The sequence below is a fragment of the Crinia signifera genome, chromosome 1, assembly GCF_055691185.1.
Source record: "Crinia signifera chromosome 1, ASM5569118v1, whole genome shotgun sequence".
Taxonomy (NCBI): domain Eukaryota; kingdom Metazoa; phylum Chordata; class Amphibia; order Anura; family Myobatrachidae; genus Crinia; species Crinia signifera.
Genome location: NC_139217.1, coordinates 395854665 through 395874558, shown reverse-complemented (window position 1 = coordinate 395874558; position 19894 = coordinate 395854665). Strand labels below are relative to the sequence as shown.

General features: G+C 38.8%; 1 protein-coding gene across 5 annotated transcripts in view; it reads right to left on the bottom strand.

Moving 5' to 3' along the window:
- SEMA6A (semaphorin 6A) overlaps positions 1 to 19894 on the bottom strand; it is a 190393-nt gene that overhangs the window by 52536 nt on the left and 117963 nt on the right. For 2 of the 5 annotated variants that reach the window (XM_083151614.1, XM_083151611.1), the window contains exons 16-19: positions 16058 to 16116; positions 15717 to 15737; positions 15508 to 15555; positions 8615 to 8749 (exon numbers count right to left, since the gene is read on the bottom strand). In XM_083151614.1, coding sequence (XP_083007740.1) covers positions 8615 to 8749; positions 15508 to 15555; positions 15717 to 15737; positions 16058 to 16116 — 263 coding nt within the window. The remainder of the gene's footprint in view (positions 1 to 8614; positions 8750 to 15507; positions 15556 to 15716; positions 15738 to 16057; positions 16117 to 19894) is intronic. The other 3 variants (XM_083151615.1, XM_083151613.1, XM_083151612.1) reach the window with 2 other exon arrangements.

The following is a 19894-nucleotide window of genomic DNA, read 5'->3' as shown; positions in this document are numbered from 1 at the left end:
GAGCATAACTTATGATCCTCATGGCTGGTCTGTACATTCCACATTCAGAGGCAACAACAGCAAGCAGAATGCATGAGCCTTATAGGCCCACACCTGAACGATTTGGCCTCAATTCCCCCAATTTCGATGTAAATTGGGCATGTTTTAGATCCAATTCCAATCCAATGCGCATCCCCGCTGGTCGTTTGGCCATTTTGCAGATCCTACTGCAGTCAATATTTGAAAACTACCCCTTCAACTGGGCACAGATCAGGATCGGATCGGATGTAGATCATGTGCTCCAGCAGATCGTGCGACCATCGTATGGTCATCTCACAATCTGCTCACGATATTGATCGTGCTGGTGTGTACCCTACATTGAGCTGCTGTATTCTCTTCTGGTAGAATCTTGTGCTTTGTTTGCACTTTGATCAGTTTATCTGATTTGTATCCTGCGATATCTAACAGGTGCTCCATGTGATATAAGAACACTCAGTGATTGTTTATTTTTTGAAATCCCACATATTTATCTAAAAGTTCACTGTTCTGGAACTGTTGCAGCGCTTTATCCCATTATATGCCATTTTTGTCCAGTGTGGTGATCTACTGATGTGTAATATTCAACCAAAACTATTATTGTACACAACAGGAAACAAATACTATTCAATATTCTGGTTTATCTAATGCTAATTTGCTGCTGAATAAAATTGAGAAGCTCATTGCTCAACCAATTTTTACAGCGTTAACTTATTATCATTCCGTTCAATTGGTTTTTATTGAATTGTCAAAAAAATTGACACGTGTGTTGGTGATAATTGATCTAATACACTAAACCGTAGACAGTCAATCCAATCAATAATGCAATTGTTTAGTGGGAATGTTTTCAGACAAAAGCACGTACGTGGAAACTGACTGAAGTGTTTGGTCTGTGATTATGTGATTAAAGCCCAACGATTCTCCAACTGTCCTGCGTTGCGTTCACATAGAACACGTCTTTGCACTCAGTCAAATCACAATTGTAATCTTGGCTAAGCAATCAATGCTTTTTATGAAAGATCTAGTTAACAACGATCAGATGACTACAAATGTCATAGTAATATGTGCACTTCAATTGTATATTGATGAAATAGAATAGCTTGTTCAACAACAACAAAAATTAGCAGCATGACGCCAGCTTTAGACAATCTACCTTGTGATTGCATGTAATCTGACTGTAAGATGATTAACCTGTTGTATTACTGCTATGTTATACCTTGCCGATTACAGGTCAATAAAACAAATAATAATAATAATAATAATAATAATAGTAACCCCTTACCATCTGCTCCATAGCCAGGTTTTGACATGAGGGGAAAAAAAGGGTAAAAGACAAATTTTATCACTATTTAATAAAAATGTAATAATGTAACCTCCACAGCCGTTGTGCAGAGAAGGTGCTAATGAACTATGGCAGAAAATGTCAGACTGGGATCGGAAAATGCAAACACACTAAAAAATGTGCACAATATCAGCTCATTGTTTTGGAGAAAAGTCAGATCCAATTATTCAATCTGATGGTTTTGGAACGATCACCCCTGGGTGCTGCACACACACTATGAGATTACTATACCAAGCAGTTGGGCTGTTATGCCTGATTATTGAGTATATACATGCTTGGCCAAAGATGACTTCAGTCAATTTGATTTAACCATCTGTGCTAAGCCTTGAGGACTGCGTTTGGGAACCTCTGGTAGCATCTACCAATGGTGGCTAATACTATCTTGGACAAAGGGGACTTACTGTACTTTAGTCCACAGACTTGGCAGCTGTGCAATGAATGTGGCATGCATAGTTTCTGGGGACTGCATCGGTAGCAGCCTTAGAAGCCGTCTAAGGCTTATGTTAAGACATGAAGTGGCTTTGTATTAGAAGCACTCTCTCTCTGCTAAACTTGGTGTGGACTGGCAGTCTCTGGGGGATTCATTGAGGTACTGGTTTTACTGGGGGAGGTGGCAGCCCCTAGCTAAAATGTGACACAGACATGTGCCTAGTTTAAAAGCAAGATGACACAATGGAGAACTGGTGCTTCGCTGAGCCTGCAGTTCGGAGACGGGATGATACAGACCAGCGTCAGCATGACTTTACTCATTTCACTGCAGGTGGGACAGCTGAGGGAGTAGCAGAGCGATGTGACTATAGTTCAGTGGGGCAGGGTGCAATAAACCACACAGAGGTGGAGGAAAAAAAGTGGGTAGAGTGCTTCAGCTACAGAGTGCCTCATTTGGCATGCTTACCTCCTGAAAACGTCACCATGCACAATTTATGTTAGTGGGAGCATTTACTTTCCCTGCTACCCCGTGGCTATGCCAGGGGGCATAGATCTGCTATGCAATACAACTAAATGTGGGGGTGGCTTGTGTCTACCCTCCAAACTGGAACCAAGACTGTCTCAGACAGCCTTCAGTGCCAGGAGCTGCTGGACTTCACTCCCAAGTGCACATTCAATGGTAATAAATTTGGAAAGATTATTGTGATGTCATCAGGGGGTCTACTATAAAGGTGGACAAGTATTTCTATCATCTAAGAAATAATTTGTATTACTTAACGAAGGGTAGCTGGTATATCATCTGGAATCAGATCCCACCTTTAGAAGCAATTAGACAATGCTGGGATCAGGGCAAACCTGAGAGGAAGGATTCCATGGCACACCATGTGGTAAACAGATAAAAACTCCATAAATATAAATCCTATACATAATTATAAATATGTAGAACAAAGGTACAAACTATTAAGAGATATAAAAAAAAAACATTTACACCCATGTGCAGCATATTTGACATTAAAAATACGCAAAAATTGTAAAATGATGTACTGCTTTATGATCTTGTGTCATAGCTTACACAGTACACACACATATATATATATATATATATATATATATATATATATATATACACATACACCGTATATATATATATATATATATATATATATAAATATAGATATATATCTATATATATATATATCTTTAGCTATATATATCTATCTATATGTACACACATTGGAGGAAACAAGACTAAAGGTGCCCACACACTAGAAAGATCTGCGATCGTAAGATGTGCGCATAAATTAGCCTTGAAATCTTTTGCCTGTCCTGGACAAAAGATTTTAGGGAAGCGCACATCTTTACCAACGTTTTTTCTTAAGATCCCGTGTGCGTTCCTATGGATCTTTTGTTAAATCTTCTGATCTTTAGTGCAGCACGGAAGATCAGAAGATTCAGCTAAAGATCCACGGGAGCACGCATCGGACCGATATCGGCCGATTATCGGTAAACATCAGACGATATATCGGCCGATTTATCGGAAATCGGCCAATTGGCCCAAAAATCGTTCTAGTGTGTGGGCACCTTAAGGGCCAGATGTACTAAGCTTAACAAGTGATAAACCACCAGCCAATCAGCTCCAAACTGATATACTACAGACTGTGTTTGAAATACTATATGACAGTTACTAGCTGATTGGTTGGTGGTTTATCACCTTTCAAGGCTAAGTACATCTGGTCCTATGGGAGGAATCAAAAGTACAAAAGTACTATCCCATTGTGCCTTGCTTTCACTGTACAGCGTATATGTATATTATATTCAGTCTAGTCATTACAGTATGAAATATCTCCAGCCATCAATGATGGTCAGAATTCCATCCTGTGTTCTCCACCCAGCAATATGTTATGTTAAGTAGCTTTTAAAGTTACACCAAATAGCTGCTATCTAGATCTTTACAAGTCACTTTGTCCTGCAAATGAAAGAGTATTGATTACCTTCTACCATGAAACAGGTATGTGCCTTACAATGAAGGGTGATTGCATACACTCCGATAGGATTGTCTGCTACATTCTAGCAGAATACAGGGTTAAGTTTCTTTCCTCACTCAGACCATCATTAATCATGCTTTGTCCAATGAGAGCAGGAATGAAAAGGCTGCCACTCATAATCATTTTACATTAGGAAATATTAGAGAGAAGCACGAAGACAAAAAGTGAATTGTTCACCGAAGAGAAACAAACCTGAGTTCACATGTGTGTTTAATAAGACAATACTCCTATTACTTGTGCAGAGGAAAGAAGACTGTACCTCCAGTAGCGGAAGACTGGGGCTAATTTATCAAGCTCATTAAGTGAGCTGGGAAGGCTCCAGACTCTTAAAGGCATCAAGATAAAAAAGGGGAGTTGGCAGCATTTACCTCTAAGTTATAAACATCTAGAGGAAGGTGGAAGGAGAAGAGAAACCAGACAAGGACCAACAGGGAAGGTCATGGGAAATGCAGCTTCATGAATGGAGAAAATGAGTTCATTTTCTTCCCACTGCATTCACCAGCAGCTTATGACATCTAGAGGTTCTGTTAGTATATCTATTACACATACAAAAGCATTAAATCATTACTAAAAGGGTAAAGCCTTGGAATATGTCAAATAGAGAGGCTGGTTGTATTCTTTTATTTGACTTAAAAGGACAGTAACACCTTAATGACATAAAGTATAAATATTTGAGAAAAGCTCTTTCTTTGATTCATGTCTCCAGGCATAAAGATGGTCTTCACTTGGATGTGTAAATTGTGATTACTGTTTATTTTATAGAACTTGCACTTACATTACCCCCAGCTATTTACATGTACTGAAACATGTTTTTGTATTTCTATTTATACTAGGCACTCATAGGGTGGGATGTATAAAACCTAAAAAAGTCCAAAACGCCAAATATTCAGTTTTGGGAGTTTTGGCTGACTTCCCTTATGTACCAAGCTCTGGTTGCGATGCAAAATGCCATGGGCTTCTTTTTACATTGATTCGGAGAGGGATCCAATTGTATCCGTCCCAGTGTCCCCTGCACTGCGCGCATCATTCTGTTCATGCACAGAAGGACTCCCAGATAAGCCTCAGTAATCCTATACTATTTTAATGATGCAATTAACAACGAACTGCACCATTGTAGCCCTGAATATTTATTAATTATCAGACTTAGATCATATAGCTCCTGGTATCTTTGTGGTATACAGCTTATACAGCTTATAGGCTACTATAGCTAATGCTATCTGATCATGGTCCTTGTTACCGGAGCCAATTACTTGGTAAATCAAGCATTATTGCAGCACATACAGAAAACTATATATATATATATATATATATATATATATATATATATATATATATATATATATATATATATGCAGGCTTAGACCGGCACTTGGTACATCCGAGCAACGAGGGGGTGCCTTCCACATATAAATATAATAGCGGTATTCAATCAGTAGAATGAAAGAAAACTGGAGGCGGCACTCTCAGTAAAACAGATAACTGTGTATTAAAACATCAAAGTCACAGTGGAAAAAATCACAGTGGAAAACGTGTCAGCATATTGTGTCGACCGTTTCGGAGCATTCGCTCCTTCTTCAAGACTGCTGGCTGTGCAGTAACATTCAAACAAAGCGTGGTGTGCAGACCACGCTTTGTTTGAATGTTACTGCACAGCCAGCAGTCTTGAAGAAGGAGCGAATGCCCCGAAACGGTCGACACAATATGCTGACACGTTTTCCACTGTGATTTTTTCCACTGTGACTTTGATGTTTTAATACACAGTTATCTGTTTTACTGAGAGTGCCGCCTCCAGTTTTCTTTCATTCTACTGATTGAATACCGCTATTATATATATATATATATATATATATATATATATATGTATATATATATATATATATATATATATATATATATATCTGGGTGGTGGGTGGTACTACAAATATTTTATTTATAAATATGTCCCATAGTAATAAATAATTTGTAAGTCTCAGACCTAATATATCATTTTATATTTACTACTTTTATTACAGTTCCCTGCACATTCATTAGAAGATCAATTTTTATGCCTTAAGAGTTTATGCACCAAAGAAAACACTTTAACAAATATTTGACTTGGGGGGAAATAAATATAAATAATCCCCCTTCAGATTAAGATGTTAGTGTCACTTTAAGGGAAGGAGTCAAGGAGAGAGGCTAAGTACAATGGTAGCAGCAGGAGGGAGGGGGTTAGTGTAGGAGGTGAGGTTTAGTTTATATTATATATATGTGAAAAACACACAATAGTCTATGAAAATAAAGAAAAACACTGCACAGAAATAAAACATACACTGGAGTTGTAATAATTAAAATGAATGCTGTTTGTTTTAAAATGTAAAAAAAAAAAAAAAGTTGTATGTATATTAAACTAAAAACAACCAACTTCTGCAAGCGGTCAGCAACAAGCAGCATTTACATGGCAGATATTTATTTTTAACCTGCATGGAAATTTAAACTGTAGGCACAACAACTCCAGAGTATATTTAGCTAATTAAGCTGTGGTGTACAAATGTCACATCCCAATGAGCCAAGCGATTTCACGGGCCACCTCGTTCTTCCGTAATCCTCCATGTACGTGAGCTTGTGCATATGCTGAACATATGGATGTGACATCATCAAACCACTAGTGTCATTGCAAACCAAGCAGCAAGTGAATTAGGAATTAGTACACAGAAAAAAACTAACCATCAGCGTGAAAAAAAGGAAAGAAAACACCTTTCAAAGGAATTACACTTAATAACACAACATAGCACTTTGCAAAACAAAAAGTTCAAACAAAACTGTAGTTCGACAAAATCAAAATCATCAGCAAAAGTGAAAAGAACAACAAACAAAAATAAAATATAACAAAACCATAACATAACATCAAGCTCTTTACTGGTTTTTGTGTATAGCAATATTACTCATTGTCCTTCTGTTTATTGCCATTGATGTTTAATATCATTACTATATAAGTACACAGGGACAGACAAGGAGTATTAAGCACACAAATGTGATAATGGTAAAACACCCATGCGTAACCTCTGCCACCATTGTGTCTTTATTAATAACTTATTACTAGTTACATGTTGAAGTGTGAGGTGCTTTCAGCTTTGTCAATATGGTCATACAAAATTCAAATATTGATTATGCAGCCCCGCCCCCTTCAAAAAAAATAATTATTGAATATATATATATATATATATATATATATATATATATATATATATATATCATAGAACGTCACTTAACTGCATGAAAACACCTATATCATTGGTATTGCTATTATTATCAAAGAATATTGGAGAAATGTAGAATGCTTCAAAAACAGACTCAAGACTTTCCTGTTTACTATTCCCTTCAGTATTGTTTATAAAAAAAAGCTTTTCTGTACTTCATTGTTTCTGTACTGTATTATATTTATTGTATCTGTTAAGCGCCTTGAGTCCCATTGGAGAAGGAGCCCTATATAAATTAAATACTAATAATAATAATTATTATTATAGTGTATCAATACAATTGCATCAAATGACCCTAGTCACTGCTGACATATTTTTTAAAAAGTTTTTGGCAAGAAAAAATTAGTTGAATTCTCAGCATGCCCCTGTCTTGCTTTTCTATTTGCAGTACAAATTTTCTGGTTCAGCGCTTCGTTCATTAATCATATCTTCCTTTAACACCCATGAGAAGCAGTGGGGCGCAATTGATATCTATTATTTGCTGAAATTACAGGAGAGAAGCATCAAGATAATGTTAAAATTAGTTCTTTGGATGAATTGGATGAGATAATGGGCTGGCTCAATGTGCCATTTCTTCATGAATAGGTCAGGAATCATAAAAAGGATCTGTTCCAAATTCTCTACTCTCTCGCAGCAGACGAATGAATTACTCAATGCATAAAACATTCTGCTTTTCTACGTGAGTTAATAAGTGGGGGCACTACTTTAATAAGTAAAAAAACATGTACATTGAACATGACGTTATGTTTTGAAGTCAGTGGTTGAGAATATATGAAATCACCACTTACGGGTCGATCATTCTAGGTTACAGGTCACTGCCTTTCATCTTGCAGTCACTCCTTCATTATATAAAGAGAGACGTCACCATTCTATTCTACCAAATGTCCTTCATGAGGTGCATAGAACATAGGTCACACATGCAGTAGGCTGTAAAAGGATCGCTTAAAACAGCAAGAAAAACAACCAGAAACTGGTAGTCATTATCTCCGCAAACTAGTAGTTATTATCTCCTATTACGGGATATAGAGGAACAGGTGTAATAAATTAGTGTACAGTTCCAAAACAGTTTTAGTTGGATACTGTTATAGTCTTGCCCAAATGGCTTCCAGATTTAACCCCTAAACCATCTTCTGTGTAAAATATCTGTCAGAAGAGCGGGTAGGAAATTGAACAGGACTGGAGTAGAAACAGTTATTTCCGTTTTCTGGGAAACCTAAAATGATTATGTGAATTAGTCTATTTTAGAAATCTGTTGGATAAATATAACTCAATTTGCAAAATATGGGAATTTGTTTCTGCATGGATTGATTGGATGTGGTTTACATAAAAAAAGAACAAAAACACTAAAAACAAGCTCCTAAGCCCTCTACGTCAATATATATATTTATTTTTCTCTTGACCAAATCTACAGAGAGCTGATTGGAGAACCCGCCACTTTATTCATCATATTGAATTGATCCAGCTGAAAGCACCCACACCATGTAATTTACCTCCCTCCCCGTTTGACCTCTTATTATATATCATAAATGTCTTTTCCAAGGCCTTACCCTTTTTGTCCTGGTGATTATGGAAAGAGTCAGCCACATGGGGGTCTGTGTTCTCAGACGAACCATAGGTGTCCTTCCAATCCAGCATTGTACCCCTATCGTAATTTTCGTGACCTCTTGAGGTTGTACTGGGATCTAAGGAATTTGAGGGTTCAGATTTAGCAGACACATTGTTAGCAAAACTCTTAGAATTTCTTTGTAGTGTATGAGTGGTGTTTTGGAACAATTCTTACACAAAACAGACCTATTTACATGACTCTCTGGTCATTTAAGAGGTAATCTATGATTGTTTAAGGACAGAAATTGTAATATTTATTCTCCATATACTGTATGTGTGGTTATAAAGTAAGATCTGGCTGTTTGTCTGTGCTTATATGAACAAAAATAGTCATTTCAAATCAAATGTGCCTTTGGACAATAATTCCAGGGTATTTGTTTCACTCGAAAACGGTTTATTTTACAAAGTCCGAAATATTATATGCCTTTAACAATAAACACAGTGGTTAGATAATATTCCCTTTTTGGTTATTTTGTTTTCCATGTCTTCCTTCCAAATATCATTATTGAGGTTTCCCGCAACGATCTTTGCTATTTTAGGCAAAGCTTTTAGACAATCTGGGATAAATAATGCCTTGTCTTTTCAGCAGACAAATGACAACACCAGAACAGTCATATTCTATGATTTAAGCCACAAATGAATAATATTAATTGGCTCTGAGGAATATGAAGATAAGAGCCTCGAGTTGTAAATACATCACGTTTTTTTTGTGATTTCCAGAGCTGCCGGTAATATATGATTCTTCATTATCAACACTTGCAATGTGGACTATATATTTTTCTGGTGCTCTTGATGACATGAGCTTTGTCTGGCAGTTCACATTCCCCAGCTTTATTTTGTTCAATACGCAAATATTACAGGGAGTCTGAACAATTATTAAAATACACTAATAAAATACAGCTTGTCAGACAACAATGAGGTTGTTCATGAACATTATGGAGTGGTTTAATACACTAAACTTTGTGTAAGGCATTTTTTTTAATGATGGGGAAAACAATTGTATGATACGGTTGCACAGCAGGTCAGGCATATCCTGCAGGATATGATAAATACTAAATTTTAGGACTTATGAATATGGTGCACAAGACCACAGAACATGTACAAATATCTAAATGCCCCCATACATCTAAGTCCCAGTCCTCAGACCTGTGATTGTCCGTCTGTCGGCAAATAAAGGCAATTCAAAAAAATCCCAAATTTGCCAATCCAGACCATTGGTCGAGACCAGAGATTTAGGATGTTCGGGAAACTGGAAATTGCAGCAATTCCTCCATAATGCATGGGGACCTTAAAAGTCAGAAAAATGGTTTTCAGTAAATGTTTGTGAAAATGTAACACCATCCATTTCATATAATTGTATATAATTGTTGTTAATTCAAATGCTGTTGTATTAAAAACAATGGACATTAGTTCAGCGGGATGGGCTTGTCACCACATTGTTTGATTATTATGATAGATTTTGATATACCACTGATATTATACTGATACAATATGGGTTTAAGATGCTTACATGGGCATTTAATAATATATTTTCCTTTGATTAAAGCTGTTTACTAGTAATCCTTTTTTTTCTCTATTTAATGCCCATTAATTGTGTACCAAATTTCCTTCAAGTCTTTGTTATCCAATTGAAATGAAAAAGATTCTACTCAGCGTCAGATTAATTGCTGATTTTTGTCTGCTGACTGCAATATTTAAACTGAAATATAGAGCACACAATGGGCCTTATTTTGGTTCATTCTTTCTGACAAAATCCTTCTTAGATGGACAAAACCATGTGCACTGCAGGGGAGGCAGATGTAACATGTGCAGAGAGAATTAGATTTGGGTGAGTAATTTTGTTTCTGTGCAGGGAAAATACTGACTGCTTTATTTTTACACTGCAATATAGATCTCACTTTGAAGTAAAACCCCACCCAAATCTAATTCTCTCTGCACATGTTACATCTGCCCCACCTGCAGTGCACATGGTTTTGCCCATCTAAGAAGGATTTTGTCAGAAAGAGTGAACCAAAATAAGGCCCAATGTGCATCACCGTTGGAAAAATATTTTTAAATAAATGAATAAATCAATACAGCCATTAAATAACACTGTGTTTGTTTAGGGCTATTATGCTTTCAAAGCATCTGTCAGTAATGTCCTAAGAGGAGTCAATAAAATTGTAATCTTACCACAGTGACTACTTAAGACAAATGCTACACTGTTTGACCCTCTTGTGTTTTAGCAGGTAACAAAGCGTCACCCTTCCTTTTACCAACAGCGTCTTTTTGTTACGGAACAAATGCAGAACAAACAGTGCTGCTGGAATCTGAAAGACTATTGTGTTGTGTAAAGGATGAGGAGGAACAATGGTCACCGCATGATACGGACTGTGCATGGTCATTTGGGGACAGCACATGGAGCCTGGAACCAGCTCCTGTCTCATTTATTAGGGTACTTGTGTTGTTTCACGACGCCAGCATGGCGCCGTGCTACTTCCGGGTGTACGCTCGCCACGAAATATGTCCAAAAAAGTAACTTAACTCCATGCCAACATGGATAGTTCATACCTCCACTATCCATGTTGGCATGGAATTGATTTTAAATAGCGTGGCGAGTGTAGCGAGCCACCGAGCCCGCAGCGTGGGCGAGCGAAGCGAGCCCCGCAAGGGGACTCAGACGCACGGCGCCATGCTGGCACCGTGAAACTACACAAGTACCTTTATTAGTTTTCTGTTATTAATATAGAAACCACAAGTGTTTCATTTCTTAAATATCATCAATATACATTTGCATGTGTAAAGTTTTCCATTTGTTGAAAGAAAGACAACACAAGATGAGCATAAAGGACCATACACACTGGGCGACTTTGAGCGGAAAGCCGCCCAGTGTGTATGGCCCGGCGATGAGCGCTACTGCGCGCTCCCGCATCAACGCCAGGAAAGATGCTCATCTGCTGGTATTACCAGCAGATTTGCGGCTTTGAGGATGGCTTTGCATAGCACTGCGCTATGCAAAGCCAGAGGCCCCCGCTGTCAGCGCTGCCGGGCAGGGGGAAAGCGGCTCAGTGTGTATGCACTAAGCGGCTTTCCCCTCATTGATGACAACGATCATCACTGTCCATACACGCTGGACATAGTCGCTCAGTGTGCATGGACCTTTAGAAGAGTAGCTACTCTAAAGACATTCCTCCGGATTTGCTTATCTATGGCAAATGTTCTGATTCTCATCAAGGCACTGAATAGTTTTCCCTATACGTAAAATGCACTTACATCCCATTTTATTGTATCCATTTTCTTTCCTTTGAAATGTATGTAATATAATTATATTCCCAGTTTTCATTTCCATGGTTGGATAGCTGACATAAGCCACATAATAAATCCATGCCAGCAATGAAGGATGGGATGGTTATCATTATGACATTAAATCTTAATCTATATTATGATTACTTTGATCATCAAAATCTCACATAAACCTGTTTAGTGTGATCAGCAGCACAACTGCATAATACAATTTTGATTTGAAGTGACTTAAAGGGTATTTCCCATAAAAGTGATATTTAACTCAAACTGAAGATACTGCAAATATGAGAAGCTGTAATACCAAGAGGAAGACAGAGAGAAGGGTGGATCTGTCTTCTGAGATCCAATTTGATTGGACAGGTAATTGATGAAGATGAAGACTGAATTGACATATGTAATGTATGCGATCACTTGCTCTCCACACTACATGAAACCTCGTGCCGTTCAGCCAACACGTATGATCAGACTAGTCCAATTTTCGCTCCTGCTATGTAGCCAATCAAGTTAGAGAGCTGGTCATATGTGGTAACATCATTTAATCTAAATAGTACATTACATGTTAGTGTAAACTGATGCTCACTAGAACTTTATGTATTTCTCTATAGTGTCTATTCATTACTAGAATAGTTAATATAGAGATATTGGGGGGTATTCAATGCAGGGTCATGACTGTTGGGCTGGCCCGACAGCCATGACCCTGTCCCATTCTTGGCCGGCTCGACACTGAATCGGCAGGCGGGATTCAATGTCCCATCTGCCAAGCTCCGAAAAGGGGGCGTGGACGCGAGAAGCAGCCGGAAAGTTGACAATTCCTGTCCGTTCTCGGCAGAACGCGCCCGACTGCTTGTAAAGTCAGGCACATTCTGCTGAGATCCCTGTTCAATGCTGTCGGGGAAGACATTGAATAAGGCCCTGCCGCTATTTCCCCCTTTATCTATTTTCGATAGGAGACATACTTGCCGCAGGCACTGAAAACTGGGATGCTGTAACGTAAGTAAGGTAAATAGGCCAATGCTGAATCTGCTTGCAGATCGGCAGATGATCGGCTGAATTCTTAGGCAATGGCAAATTTCAGCATGTTAGAAATCCTGACTTGCAATTCTGATCATGGTTAGGCCAAAATTTTGCCAATCACCAGACCATGCCTGATATATGGGCCCCTTTAGTGAGCACATGAAATATCAATGTAAAGCTTGCACTGGCAATGTAGCTGCCATCTCTCCAGCTGTTAAATGAAGCACCCATTCATGTCTTGGCACGTCACTGAGCATCTCGAAACGTGTTGCTATGTGTATTTCAGCAACAGCTTAGAGTAAACAGTAGTTACAAAATAGCATTATGTCACCACATCTGAATTCTTTTATATATTTTCTGCTATGCTACCTATAGGGATGATCTAATTTTAACTACATCCCCTAGAATCTTATATTACAGTAGTTCACACTGCATTGCTGCCTTTGTTCTATTGTGAAAGTGCATACCACTTTGCTTAAAATGAGTTTTCTCTGCGACTTAATCCTGAAAAATAAAATTCCGCGAACATAGAGTGACATGTAGTTTCCAGGGAGTCCCCCGATAAGCGCAGTGTTTCTACAATTTAATTTGATATTCGTAAGAAATGAATATGCCAAGAGACCCAGATGGAAACGCTGGCAGACTGAACTGAATTAGAAGAAAGACATCTAGTCTAGGTGCACAACATATAAACGCTAAGAGAATGTTGAAAACATCAGCTAAAGAAACCTAATTAGACAGCTAGAGGATGAGTAGTACTAACATAGGAAAGGGAATGTTATGTTAAAGTAAATGGTCTAATTCACCAAAATTGCCTCTTATCCAACATAAAGACCTTTTCACCAAACAGAACAGATATGATCTCACGCTGGCAATGACCTAGTAAATCTACGTAGGGTAGTTGAAGAAAATAAAAGGAACGCTACGGCTCTGCAATGCCTCCGGCAAATTCTCTGCCTATTAAACATGCAAGTTAACAACTTCTACCAAATTGTATTTAATTAGAGACTTTTAGCTTATGTCTTCCCATGCCAAAATAAACCTCTCACAAACAATAGAGAGCTGTTGGAAATGTACTGAGAGTTCTGTATAAATTTAGACATGTCATTTATCCACCTACATGTTCATTGGGGGAAAAGAATGTATCATTTCAATTGTTAATTTGTATCAAAATACTGTTGGGGAAGCAATATGCAAGGCCATTAACCAAGCATTATCGGATTAAAGGAACCTAATCCATTATTAATGCAATATCAGTTTATTAGGTTAGTCTGTGGCCATGGATATCAGACTTCCATTGCCGTTCCCAATTTATCAAAAGAAATATTTTTCTCTTTGCTTACTAGGTTTCATATCTTATATCCCCTTATCAGTGAAATATGAAACAACGGCTGGGAGATTAATATTTATTGCAATAGTGCTTTAATAGCTTAAAAAGGCGCTAATAGAATTTCAACATAACAAAATAATGTGGAAGGCTTAATGTTGATTTGCTGGTTTTTTTTTTAGAACTTAAATTGTATTTCTAAATGATATTGTCCCATAAACTCTATGGGGGGGCCTGTTCAATCCTGGATTTCATTCTAACAGTCGGAATCCTGCCCCGTTTTTGCCCAGCTTGACAGTTTATCGACAGGCGGGATTCAATGTTCTGCCTGTCGAGTAGTGAAAAGGGGGTGTGCCAGCGAAAACAGCTGTGGTTTGTTGAGATCCAGCCGTGAACTTGAAAATCCACGGGCGTTTCTGAGAAAACAGATCCGACTGGTTTTAAAGTTCGATCTGTTGAGTTCCCCCTTCAATGCTGTCGGAAATGACAGCATTGAATAGACGGCCACTATTTCCTTTGTCGGAAATAGTGGCGGGGATTGAATGCCAACCTATGGGTCTATTTATTATTATATATCACAAAAGCGTCACCACCAATTTTTATGATCTCCGCAGATGTTCTGCAGTCCCTCCAAGCCTCCATTTCTGACTGCATCTGAAGACCACATATCTATGGGGGTTGCGGAGCTGCTAGATATGCCAAGCTCTGGAAGCTTTTGGGACGCATTTTTGTGGGGGAGAGGAAGCCAATAAATGTTTGCTGCCGGGGACCCTAAAAATGATGCAGTGTTATAGAATTAGGCTATAACACTGTATCCAGCTCTTTGCCAGGATGGGCTGTTATAGAAACGAATAATGAATCTTCTGGCAATAGTAAGATGGTAAATTTGTATGAAAATATTCATTTTTTTACTTTGCAATTTATGCAACAAATATTTATCACGTCACCTATAACTCTATACATTGTAATGTTTTTTTTTTTATTGAAATTAAGATTTTTTTTTATCCATGTATTTAACAAGGGGATACCGTTCTCAGTTGTTTATATCCTGAATATCACACCTATCCTACAGGAAAACTTTCCCATAAAGTGGCAATTTTGGTTAAACCAGATCCATAACCAGAGATGTTCAAAAAAAAAAAAAGAGATCTAAAATGAAAAGTACTGCTACGGGAAGTTGTTGAGTGGATTATAAAACATGTATAAACTGACCATACACTGTGTAAAATATTTCCTGATCTGGAGGTGCAGTTGAAAAGTCTATGGAAAAATAGTCGAGGATAAAAAAATTGTAACTGAAAATTTGTAAAATAAAGAAAAGGTAAAATAATAATACAATGGAATGCAAAATATAAACTAATAAATAAATAAATATAAACACATTCTAATAAGGAATTCTGAAAGTTCTGTACATGTCTTACCATTTAATGCCACAAAAGAATCTGGAAAAGAAAGGAGAGAAAGAAATTGTTATTTGGACCTCTTCCATCTATCTTGCGGTCTATGAAATCTAACACCTTCCTCACGGTCCACCTACTCCTCCTGTGATTTTTACCACATCAAAATCAACACTCGAAATGCCCTCTACATTTCCCCTTCTGCAAACACAGAGGTTCCTTTACATGTCAAAGTCACAATGATAGAATTCTTTCAGCTCAGTTACTGCAAAGTCTTTGCTATTATTGTTGCAGGTAATGTTGACTCTGGGAATTTAGAAGGCTTATTTCACCCAAAGTAAACACAGGGCTGATTCTTTGCTTACTTTGGCAGTCGCCTAGGCCGTCTGTATTGCCATGCTCCACGTCTTGCTCAAATGGAACTCTGTGAAGGAGGAAAGAAACACGGGATTAGAACCCCAGCGCGCGCAGGCTTCGTGCAGCTGATGTAACAACATCAAAGCCTTATGTGCACAGTTCGGACACAAAAATGCAAGAAGCGTAATGTGACACACAAGATAAAAAAAAAAAAACACAAAACACAATGTAGATGCCAGAAGATGTTGTAATCTTAAATGAATCTCTCTTAAAAACAGTTGTAAGATTATCTACAATATACAGTATATAGCTTATTTTACATCCGTTCTATTGCAGAAACAAAGAAAGGTAGTTTGATGTCCTGCAATAAAACAGTTTTTATTAACTTTATATAACTTGTTTGGGGATGATGTGATGCCAGCAGAATAGCATTTGAAAGTTCTACACTATGGTCCGGATTCATTTTAGTATATAAACCTGATTGTGTACAAATAGGATATTTGGGCAGGCACAAGATTCATTCTGCACATGTGCAGAACGGGCCTTGCAATGTTACTCACAACTCCTTGTCATCCGCAGGATGAGTGATATGCTGCAGCATTTGGGGGCAGTATCGGACATTGTACTTCAAAACGGGGGGGGGGGGGGGGGTTGTCTCTAGTTTGAAAGGAATGATGGGTCCAGGTTCTGTATTGCTGGCCCAGACTTCCTGGACCCTGGTGTCTGGGTCCCACGACTAGACTTAGTAAGCTTCAGCTTCTGCAGGCTGGCTGATGCCTATAACCAGCACAAATCGCAACCTATGGACATTATTTGTGATTCATGGTTGGTTCAAGACGCAGCACTAAGATCCTCAATAATGCATACAGGAGCATTGGGATTTAAATTACATGGACCTGTACAGCCGCTTCTTTCCGACTGTGAAATTTCATACAAACATGAATCGGGCCCTATATACACATGGAAGTCTCCGATTTATGTCTGGTGCTGAGCAAAGCACCAATAGTACAAATCTCTGCAAGCAGGGACCTGGTGATGATGCCATTACATGGTCATTGGTGCATTATGCCCGTGCAGACCAACTTCATTTAAAGGCTACATACAGAGATAGGATGCCTGTTTCATATGTGCCCAGCATGGAGTTGATGTAAGAGCATTTATAATGATGAAGGTATCATACTACAACAGTAGGTGACGGGTCATCTGCATTAAGACAGACAGATACTTGAGATATATGGGCGGATATTCTCATTAGCATACATCAGTAAGCAGGTTACATCTGACTCAAAATGAGGTCCTACTGTATGTGCTCAGGATTCTTTTACTATTGAAGCTCATTCATGTGTCATTGCTCTCCAAAGTAAAAACTTGACACGGTTCTTGTGTAGTTTCACGGCGCCAGCATGGCGCCATGCTACTTCCGGGTTCTACACTCGCCAAACTATCTAAAATAAAGTAACTTAACTCCATGCCAACGTGGATAGTTAATACCCCCACTATCCACGTTGGCATGGAGTTGATTTTAGATAGCGTGGCAAGCGTAGCGAGCCACCGAGCCCGCAGCGTGGGCGAGCGAAGCCATGCTGGCGCCGTGAAACTACACAAGTACCCTTGACACAATAAGCCCCACCCCCAAATAATCCCCAAACACATCTTTTGATGGAGCCCCTGCCTCTTCCTACAAGCTCCTCCCCTTTCATATCTACTAATCTGACAGTTGGAAGATATACATCTGTGAATGGAATGCGCACAGATTAAATGCAACAGAATTCAGGGTGCCTGGGGATCAGGGATTCCCAATGCATGGTGCTTTGAGAAAAGTGTATGTGCCATTTTCCTGTATGTAGGTTCCCTATACTCTGAAGCAAACATAGTTTATATGCACAATGAGTCTTCTTCTGTATGTAATCCATGTATGCTCAATACAAGATGCAATGGATTATGCAAAATAAAAAATGGCTATATGAATCAGCTCAAGTCCAGGCAGTAAACTCCAGCACACTAATTATATTTTATGTGGCTTATACTCGTCTAGAAGTAGTTCTTATTAGCCCAAAACAGTCCCAGGTGCGATCATCACACCAAATACTCCAGAACATGATTACTACAGGATATAGAAAAGATTGATTCTGCTATCGCCATGGCTGGGAAAGTTATGTATATTTTCACCTTCCTACTAATTCTATTCAGTGGTTCCACAAAAGAAAAAAACAATTCTTACAGGTAGAGAGAATAAAATAGTATATGTAGCCCAGTAACAGCTGATTTCAGCTTCAAAGACACTTCTCCCACTCTCAGAAGCCTGCAGCATCAGTGTGCTACCCTGACCTCCATAATGGGAATGATGCTGGAAGCATTGAGAACTATGCTATGCTATTTAGGACTGAGCAGCATGTGTCACCCAAACAGCCCCTTGTACAATAAGTGTTGTGTCTTTGCAGAATGCTTCCTCCTGTCATCTGTGGCCTGGAATGCTGCTCAGATGTGCGTATATATTTTTAGACAGCCACTCCATACGTTAGGCAGATGCTTGCATTCTTACCAGAAACTTTTGCTTTCAATTCGCTTTAATGAAAGCAATATGAGACTGGCTATCCACGGACAAGTGGCTGCTTCTTTTTGTTCGCAGTAAACAAACTGAACTTGTACACAACAAATAATTACTTAGGAAGGAGGCTGTGGCTTACTAAAATATCGAGCACCAAAACAAAATGAACCCAAAATAACGATTTTCTCATGGAAGTAATTAAGCTTTCAGCAGTTTGTGATGTAACAGCCTGTGGTTATCATGAATATTTACAGCTGCTTTAAATGTACAAGGCGTTTTTTAAACTGTCCCTGCCACAGTTCTTTAGACAGGCTTCTACAATCAATTCTAGTGTATTAAATGTAATTTTATAATCACAGCTTTGCATATATATTAATGGTAATATAGATGGTTGCTGTAAAATCTGAATTAAATGTTGCCAGGCCAGTGAACAATGGGCCTAGTTCATGTTTGTACGCAATGGCATTGTGCACGCAACTGAACCACGAAGCTCGCAATCAGATATTTAAGGCACAATGATTGACAGGGAGGCACCATTTGGGGGAAGTAAATCAGTGCTGCCAAAAATTCAGGTGTGCAATGGCTGTTTCAGGGGCATGTATATACCTTCAGCTACAATCACATACATAGACCAACATGGTGCCAGCATCGTTACTGCCATGGCCAGTCTGACTGCCCATAGGCAAACTGAAGGAGTCAATGTTCCTCATTACTGAATTGTTGCTGCCTATGTGTACGCAGTTACCAAGGACTTTGTGATAGGCGATTACCATTAGACTGCGCATGCGTACGACCCGTAACGATGAAAGCCTGTTATTCTTTTTTAATCGCTGGCCGTACGCAAGTTGGTTGACAGGAAGCGGCCATTTGGGGTTAGTATCCGGACCTTTTCTGGAAGTGTCAGAGAAAATGGAGACATGCTCTGGCATTTTCAGGGAGGGTGTGACGTTAACACCGGTCAAATCAGCCTGATTCTATTGCTGCTGTTAAGACTACATTGCAAAACATAGTACGTATATGTAATTTTGGTACTTGTGTAGTTTCACGGCGCCAGCATGGCGCCGTGCGTCTGAGTCCCCTTGCGGAGCTCGCTTCCCTCGCCCACGCTGCGGGCTCGGTGGCTCGCTACGCTCGCCACGCTATCTAAAATCAACTCCATGCCAATGTGGATAGTGGGGGTATGAACTATCCACGTTGGCATGGAGTTAAGTTACTTTATTTTAGATAGTTTGGCGAGCGTACCCAACCCAGAAGTAGCACGCCGTGAAACTACACAAGAACCATAATTTTTAATAGC